Raw genomic sequence first — 8,857 nt, forward strand, 5'->3', positions numbered from 1 at the left:
GACCGGTCACCACAGGGCTGTTGTAAAATTCAGAAAAATTGTGAAGGTTATATGCCAAGTGTAGGATTTAAATAAAAATGAATTCTTAAGTCAGTGTTTGAGAATGATCATAATGAAAAACATCAGTTGTCTCTTGTTTACCCTGCTTCAGAAGACAGAAAGTTTTGATTTAAAGAAGCAAGCAATAACTCAGACATCTTCCTTCAGGGCCTGAAGAAGACATGTGTGACCATGGACCAGGAGCGCCCTCGCTCTGACCTCAGCATAAACAGCAGAAATGATCTCCGAAAGGTTTTGCACCTTGAGCTTCTCTACAGGGAGAACAAGGTACGTACTTACTAAGATGGGATGTGGAGTCCGGAACTGAGTCTGCAGCGCCCATGGGGCAGGTGCCTGGCGTAGGGCTGCCCTAGGGATTTCCTCTTCCACCAGCTCTGCGCTTCTGGTCGGCAGGCATGTTGTGTGTGGAGTTGTTTTGTGCTTGATTTGAACCCCAGCCTGTGGCTGTGCCCAGCCTCCACTGTTGTTCTTGTGTGCTCCCCTCCCTACACGAAGCTATTTTTAGTATGACTCTACTTAAGAATATAATATTGTTATACTAAAATTTTCCATCCCCTGCCTATAGGAGATTTTCCTTCTTCCGTTCTAAGTAACACCTTGGTCTTAAGTCTGCTGTGACATATAATTCAGGCAGAAGTGCTTTGGAGTCAAAGCAAATGGAACACGCTTGCTCCAGTGGGGACGGCCTTCCCTGATCCCCAGGTTCCATCCACTTACAAGCTGTTACAGGTTTTCATGGTGCCTGGTAGATCTGTCACATTTGCAATAGGATATTTATATGATTATTTAATTAATATCTGCCTCTCCCATGAACTTGGATGCTGCAGTAAGCCAGAGACAATCTCTCTTTTGTATGCTATTGTGTCCTTATAATTAATTTATTGTCTGGTGATAATAGTGAAGCATCATCAGTATGTTTTTGTGAAATAAATGAATGAGTCACTGAATGAATATGTGAATGAATGAAGCTGTAATTACAACTTAATTAACCTTTCTGTTAGTAAGACAGAATTTTCTAATTCATTTATCGAATAATTTCCCTGGCACATGTTGCCTTGTGGTTCATAGTGTCAGAGTCAGAAAGAAACTATGATTGACCATGTAGTTCTGCATTTACCATAATTTAAAAACCAAGGCAGTACAATGGTATCTCACACAGAACTTCAATATACAAAACAAAGGAGGATGCCCTATTGGAAGCAGGAACAGGAAGATGGTCCTACCTGCTTGGCCTTCTGGGCCAGTCCTCAGGGCCTAGTAAAATAGCCTTTAAACCACTGATTTAATGAGACCCTCCGCATCCCCAGAGGGAAGCTGTGAGCCAGGGCATAGTGGCTGTCTGAAATCTCAGTCACTTACAGTGTTGGGATTCAGATTCCCAATTCCATCCCTGTAATAGCGATCAAGCTTATTATTTAATTGTCATTCTCTTTTTCAAATAACACTTCAGCAGAGTATATTAATCTAGAGGTAAGGCCAAGGCTATTTCTAAGACATCCAGAGGAGCCTCCAAGGCCCTTGAAAACCATCTAATGGGCCAGAGAGGATCTTAGGCCTGGTTTTAAATCATAAAGTGAAACAGAATTCCAGGAAAATCTGTAAACCTCAACCAACAGTCCCCCACCCTCCTGGTGCTCTGTGCTTCCCAGAAACCCTTATTCTGGCCTGTTCCCTTTGAGGAGAAAAAGGTGGAGGCAGCCAGGTGAAGTCATCTCAAAGGCTCGGTAAGACATCACCCAGCTGGCCTTGGTCTTCTGGGTCTGGGATTTCACACCGTGCCTCCATTTCCTGAGTGCACTCTTGAACTGAGGGCTGGAGGAGGAAGACCTTCAGCCTCAGTAGCAGACACTCGAATCTTCTGTCTGGTACATTCTGAGGCAGGAGCATGTGCCACACCAATTGAGAATATTCTTCCCAGGAAGTGAGATAGATGCCCAGAAAATTTAACTAGCCCTTCTGGTCCATTGAGATTTTCTGCAAAATCACCTTTACCTAAGTTCCAAGAAGTACTTTTGCCATTCAAATTATATTTATTTCCTTGTCATAATATAGTACGTTACCTTAAAATACCTAAGATATTTTCATTAGACCCTGGTGAGAGCCCTGATTATTTAATTCAAATAGTAGTTATTAGCTATGACACAATAAAGTGGAGCCCATATTTTAAAGAAATATGGGCTTATCAGGCTGTTGCATGACAATTTTTGTCATTCATTCAGCCCAAAGGTAATATGATCCTAGGAAAGTCCTGCAATTTAATGTTAATATTTCTAGGAACTTGTTTTTTCCTGTGAGGTATATGGTGAATTTAAATGCTTAAGTGAAACTGAAGTTTTGCAAAACAACATCTAGATTCATGTAAAGGCCGTGTGTCTGCTGTGAGCAAGTGATATGAAGACCTTAAGGTATGATTCAGACAGTTCAGGGCCATACATCTCTCTTACTGAGAGAAAAAGCAAGAAATTGAAATAATTTCTTTCCCTTGACTCTGTTCATTGTGACCTCAGACTTAGGCAAAATTGTCTCTTCCCTCCCCTCCCCTCCCCATCCTCTCCCCTTTTCTTCCCCTTCCCCCCCTCCTTCCCTTCCCTTCCCTTCCCTTCCCTTCCCTTCAGCCTGGGGCCGGCATCGGCGGGAGAGGGAATGGGCGGGCTGTGGAATGCCTGCCTGTGTTGAGGCTTTGTGTCTGAGGTCCCTTCCTTCCCCTCCCCTCCCCTTCCCTTCCCTCAGTCCAATGCTAAAAGAAAGTGAGTAAACAAATAAAACTACCCCTTGATCTTATCTGATAAGGCTGTTGAATTTGGTCACAGTCCCTTGATGTGGTCTTGGTCTGAGTTTTGCGGTCAGATCAGAAGAATAGCAGGGGAAGGACTGGGCACACACTGAAGCCTTCTCTGCACCAGACTCTGTCAGATGCTTTGCTACTAACTAATAGATTGCAAAATCCCCGGACTCCCCTTGTCTGACCACAGCTCAGCAGAGCTGGGATATTTGCAGACCCTGGGGTGAAGACTGACGAATAACAGGTGCCCGAGGCCAGCCTGTTTGGATAGCTATGTCTGCCCAAATGACTGAGGCAATTTTACCATCCTGACTGCCTCTGGACATTTTTCATTTCTTGAAACAGCACAAGGGTTTCTGGCAAACCCTTTTTTTGTTTGCTTTGTAATTCAGATTGATCTTGAACACACCATGGAGCCCTGGCTGGCTTTGACCTTGTGGTGATCTGCTTGCCTCAGCTCCCAAGTGCTGAATTACAGGCATGTGCACTGTGTCTTTTTATGTTTTTCATATTAACTTTCTGCTCCATGGGGAGGTCATACATTAAGAAAATATTCGGGCCCCAAATGTTTCTTGATCTACAGAGTTAGTTAAATTTTTAAAAATGAAAGGATAGGTATTTTATAAAATTATTCCCAGGAGAATTTGCATATAAAGGAAAATTACTTGGCCATTCCTGAATTCATATTACATTATATTGTGATTGTTCACTGGATTGCCTGACCCATGCTTTGGATGGTAGTTCTTTTACAGTAGAGATTTTGTCTTCATCTCTGTATCCCTATCCAACACAGTACCTGGCTTATGCAGTAGTGTTTGCTGAAAGCCTGTATGAATGAGTGAGAAGTAAATAAACTTATGTCAAAGAATTTATATCCACGATTAATGATTTTTCCCACCTCTCACTGATAGGCAAAAGAAAATCCTCTAAAAACAAGCCTTGAACTCATTACTAGATTCTTTTTGGATTACTCTGGAAATGTGGATAAAAATTTAAACCAAGAAACTCCAATCCTTGCACTCTCAATTCCAAAGAAAAATAACAAATTGCCGGTGAGATGCTCAGAGACCACGCTGGTGAATATATATGACCTTTCAGATGAAGACACAGGATGGAGAACACCACTAGCAGAAACAAGCAAGGCCAGGTATCTCTTCCCTTTACTCTGTGTAGTAGCTTCCTATTGCTGCTCTAACTTAGTGGTTTTATCAGCAAGTGTTCTCCCGAGAAATAGAACTAGTAGCATATACAGATGCTTTTTGACTTGTGATGGGGTTATGTCCTAATAAACCCACTGTAAGTCAGAAAATCCTATCGAAAACATTTAATTCACTTGACCTACAGAACATTAAAGCCCAGCAGCACCATACACTGTAGAGTATCAATTGTTTCCTGTTGTAACCCTGTGGCTGACTAGATGCCAAAGCTTCCTGCCACTGACCAGCATCCAGAGAGTAATGTATTACAAGTCACTAGAAAAGATCAACATTCAAAATTCGAAGTATGGTTTCGGCTGAATGTGTATTGCTTTCACACCATTGTCAAATTGAAACACTGTAAGCTGAACTATTGTAAGCTGGGACTGCCTGTGTAGGTAGATGTGTATACACACACACACACACACACACACACACACACACACACACACACAAGTATATATAAAGAGATTTATTTTAAGGAGTTGGCTCATGCAGTTGTGGTGGCTGGCAAGTCTGTTGTCTAGGGCAGGGACTGATGGCTGGAAATTCAGACAGGGTTTCTGTGTTATAGTCTTGAAGAAGAATCCCTTCTTCTCTGAGAAACCTCAGGTTTTGGTCTGAAGGCCTTCAATTAACAGATAAGGTCTGCCTGCATCGTGGAGAATATTATAATCTGTTTTATTTAAAGTCAACGGGCTGTAAATGTCTCTTACAATGTGAATGGATTCTGGAGGTCAGAAGTCCAAAGTCAGTCCCACTGCATACATGTGAGGTGTCTGAAGGCCAGTCCATTTGAGGTTTTGCTTTGAGGACAAAACCCACCACCTCTCTTTTCTCACCTCCGAAAGGCCTACCTTCTTTGGCGGCTGGCCCTTTCTCCACCTTCAGGCACACCACTCAAGCTTGCATTGTTACATCACCTAACTACTACTAAAAGAGGTTTATTTACTTTACTACTTTCATCCTCTTGTCTCTTTCCAAGAAGGACCATAGTGATGGCCCTGGGCCTACCAGGTAATCCACAATGATCTTCCCATCTCAAGATGCTTAATTTAAGCACATCTACAAATGTAAGGTGATATATTCACCGTCTACATGGATCAAGACTTGGATTTTTTTTCCAGGGGGGTCATTATTCAGCTTCCTATACTCTGTGCTTCAGAATTTCTGCTGTGGAGCCCCATTATTTTTTTTCTAGAGGTCATGAGACTGAAGCTCTTTGTGATGGAGGATACTGATTATTAAAATTATTTATTTTATATTCTGAGACACCTAAGGTTCAGGGGCCTGCTTTGCTGGGCTTTTTCAAAAGCAGGAGTAATAATATTCTAAAAGGCAATGAAACACTATAGAAGTGAAAATCTGAAGGATAAAGTCCATGGAACTCTCAAGAAGAACGTGATTTGGCACTCTTAATTGAACCTCTGTTATCTGGAGAATATTAACTTACAACGTCACACTCTACCTTACCAGCAGTCTCCTAAACAGTCCCCCATAGTGAGTTTAACTTCTGGGAAAAGGATCTGTTTTTTTTCTCACTGAGAAGAAAAGCATTTCATTTCCCGAGGGCGGCTGAAGCTCAGGGACTGGGTGTCAAACTGCAAAAGGATGGGGCTGTTAAAAGTAATTATCTCAAGGTATGAAGAAGTTGGTCCCTCTGTCATAGGCATTCACTTGGCTGAGAAATTAAATATTTCTGAGAAACAATACAAAACAAAAATGTAGCAATGAAGAAGTTCAAGCCAGCACTTGGGTATCTTCCCTTATTCTCCTTCCTTGGGTCTCGTCAGCTCCCTAGTGACACCCGACTTCCCCACCACCCTCTCTTCACTGCTGGCATGGGCCTCATTCCTACTCCCACCCACCCTCTTCCCTGTGCAACTCTTCTCCTTATATCCAGCCCCCACGTGACATGGTGGAAGCTTCTCACAAAACAAGTCTGGCCAGGCTGCTCCTTCCCAAAAGACTGATGGATGGACATTCCTTGCAGCTTTTAGGAGAAAAGCCAGACTCCTTAGGTTAACTTGTGAAACTCCATCTGTGACCAGTGCCCCTGCTTGCCTGGGCACGTCCTGCTGTACATGCCTGTCTGCTTAGCCCGGCGTGGTCTCTTGGGGCTTTCTCACCTGATCAGTCTCTTGACACAGATCAGCCTTGGCTGAAGCCCTTCTGGCTCTCCCCTTTGGCCTGACGGGCTCCCATCACAGCAATGCACCTGCTGCTGTCACGTGTGACTCAGCCTTGGAGGGCAGTGTGGCAGAGAGCAGGTGTCAGTGTTCACCCACACCATGGCCCAGGGGTAGAGCGCAGTTGGGCTGTCAGAGAATGCTGGCTTCTGAGCAATCCTAGGAAGGCTCCTCTTTCACTGAGTCTCTTCCTTCATATCTTGGGCTCTTGTTCTTTTTCACAACTTCCTTGCTTCCACTCTTAACTTCTCCTCCTCCTCCTGCTTGTCTCCTCCTTCTCTCCCCCCGCCAATGTTGGCACACCTGTAAAACTTTGCTGAATAGGCAGGAGATGCTGTTTGCCATGGGTTTTATCCACCACTCTCAAGTGGCATAGTGGAGCCAAGTTCTACACATCCCAGGGCTGTTTTGCAGGGTTCTGGTTTTCCTGGGTCACTTAGGTCTGATTAAGCAAGAGCTTGAGGGATCATATCATGGACCATCATTTCAGATTTTGTTTACTTGTTTGCTATGTCTGTTTATTTTGTAGGCTGGATGCTGTGATACCAGAGTATTTTCTGTTGCTTACCTTTTATCACAACACACTGGCTGATTAAGAATCATCATATATCTATATCTATATCTATATCCATCCACCCATGTATATACACATACACACATGTATGCATATATACCAGGACACACACACATGTATACACCAGTATGTATATACACACATATACAGGTATATATAAACTGGATTGTTCTGAGTGACCATGGTTGTGGAATTTATTATCATCATTATTGATTCCTTTTGGGGAGTCCATTTTAATGCAGTTATTTCTTTTTTGCAGACAAGACAGTCTTGATGGAGATATAGCTAGTAATTTGTCACGCAAAAGGCCCCCGCACAAGAGCAAGCCTGGGCACATGGTACCAGATGAAAGCACCCCTTTGACATCAGCATGGGAGAAGATGGACAAGCTTCACTTGCTGGATCCTTGTACTGATGTGAAGAAGGCAGGAGAGAAGGCCAGGCCCAAGTCTGGCCTGATTTTCCGAGGCATGATGGCTGGACCCATGGCCAGTTCCTCACAGGTGGGGCCACTCTTCCTTGCTGTGAGATAGGGGAGTGATAACAGGGCTAGAACACAGCCTGGAATTATAGGGTGCCCTCCAGACAGAAGGGGATCTGGGGGCATGGGAAGAGTACCTACCTGTTTCTTCCCTGGCTCTCACATCACTGATGCCTGGGCCTTGGACAAGTTTGTGTGGATGGTGTCTACTGACATTTCCTGTATTAGAAATTAAAACTGAAAAATTAAAAAACATTTACTTATTAAATCATTAAAATACCATTAGTAAACTCATATTTAACACACCTATTTTAATAAAAAACCTACTTTTTCCAAAGCACCCTCCCAAAACTAATGAGATGAGTAGCACTGTTTTACATTTGTTTTTCAGATGTCCTTACTATTTGGCTTAGTAGAAGTCAATTCAAGTCTCATTTTTGTTTTAGAATTTGGTCTGTTGCAATATGATATTTTGATTGAAGTGCATGAAGAAATAATGACCTCAGAATAGGTATTTGGAAAGTATTTTAAGAATATTAAAAGTACTTTAACACAGTCTTTTCAGAAAACTAGGGGTATCCTAAAACTAGACAAATTATAGTTACTTAATGTGGAATCTTAAACCATATCATCAAACTTTTGTACTTTATAAATATTCACTGGTCTCTCTTATACTTTGAGTCTTTTATCCCTGCATAATTCATTAACATAAGGAATTGGTCCTTTGGAAAATATTGGTTACTGAGTTACATAGATTATCCAAGTATGAACACATTTCATTTTAAAAACTCTCACCTGTTGATGTTATCACCCACTTTATCAGAAAAGTTATTAAGTAAACCAAAGCTGTCAGGCTCACAGTGGTGGATACAAATTTTCAAATTCTGGTTTTTACCCAGCAGCTTGTATTTTATCACTACAACAATACACCATTTGTTTGCCTTGACATGATAGACTCAATTTATTTTTAAGAAACTCATGCCCAAAACCCAAGTCTGAATCACCATGTTTTGTCACTGAGTGGTTCATGAAAATAACAGCAAATTCGTTCAGCATTTTAGATGGTCACCAAGCGCTTACCACCATCCTTCCTACTCAGCAGATGTTGGGCCTGGATTGAATAACGTTAATAATTCTTATGCTTCAGCATGGGCATTCTTAAGTGAAGTAGGCTTTTTATGCATTCGTTTTTATTGCCAGTAAATAACAGTAAAGAACACCTCAAGCTCTGGTAAATCTTGGTGCCACATTGGGTACTTGTCTTGTTGAGAAAAATATCCAACACCCAAAGTTAAAGGTAGAAAGGTTTATTGTAACTTACAGTTTGTAGAGGTCTCAGTTCATAATTAGCTGGCTCCAAGGCAGGGTGGCCTGGCAGAGGGCATCACAGAGGAGTTCACTGCAGTTCATGGCAGGCAGAAGGTAGCAAGGCAGCAAGCTAAAGTGATAAGCAGTGACCCTCTTTCTATCCCTTATATCCTATCCAGGTTACCCACCCTGTAAGGTGGGTAGCATTCACACCCAGGCTGGGGCAGCCTTTTTTTTTTTTTTTTGGTTCCGGGGTGCGGAAACCGA

The 8,857-nt window shown here is 42.4% G+C and overlaps 1 protein-coding gene across 3 annotated transcripts in view; it reads left to right on the forward strand.

Moving 5' to 3' along the window:
* The window catches only part of Mindy4 (MINDY lysine 48 deubiquitinase 4), a 110,954-nt gene that overhangs the window by 6,846 nt on the left and 95,251 nt on the right, over nt 1-8,857 (forward strand). For all 3 annotated transcript variants that reach the window (XM_033757586.1, XM_010628329.2, XM_010628328.2), the window contains exons 2-4: nt 208-327; nt 3,754-3,989; nt 7,061-7,304. In XM_033757586.1, the coding sequence (XP_033613477.1) occupies nt 208-327; nt 3,754-3,989; nt 7,061-7,304 (600 nt within the window). The remainder of the gene's footprint in view (nt 1-207; nt 328-3,753; nt 3,990-7,060; nt 7,305-8,857) is intronic.

The sequence above is a fragment of the Fukomys damarensis genome, unplaced genomic scaffold, assembly GCF_012274545.1.
Source record: "Fukomys damarensis isolate Sample0158 unplaced genomic scaffold, DMR_v1.0_HiC HiC_scaffold_4, whole genome shotgun sequence".
NCBI classification, from domain to species: Eukaryota; Metazoa; Chordata; class Mammalia; order Rodentia; family Bathyergidae; genus Fukomys; species Fukomys damarensis.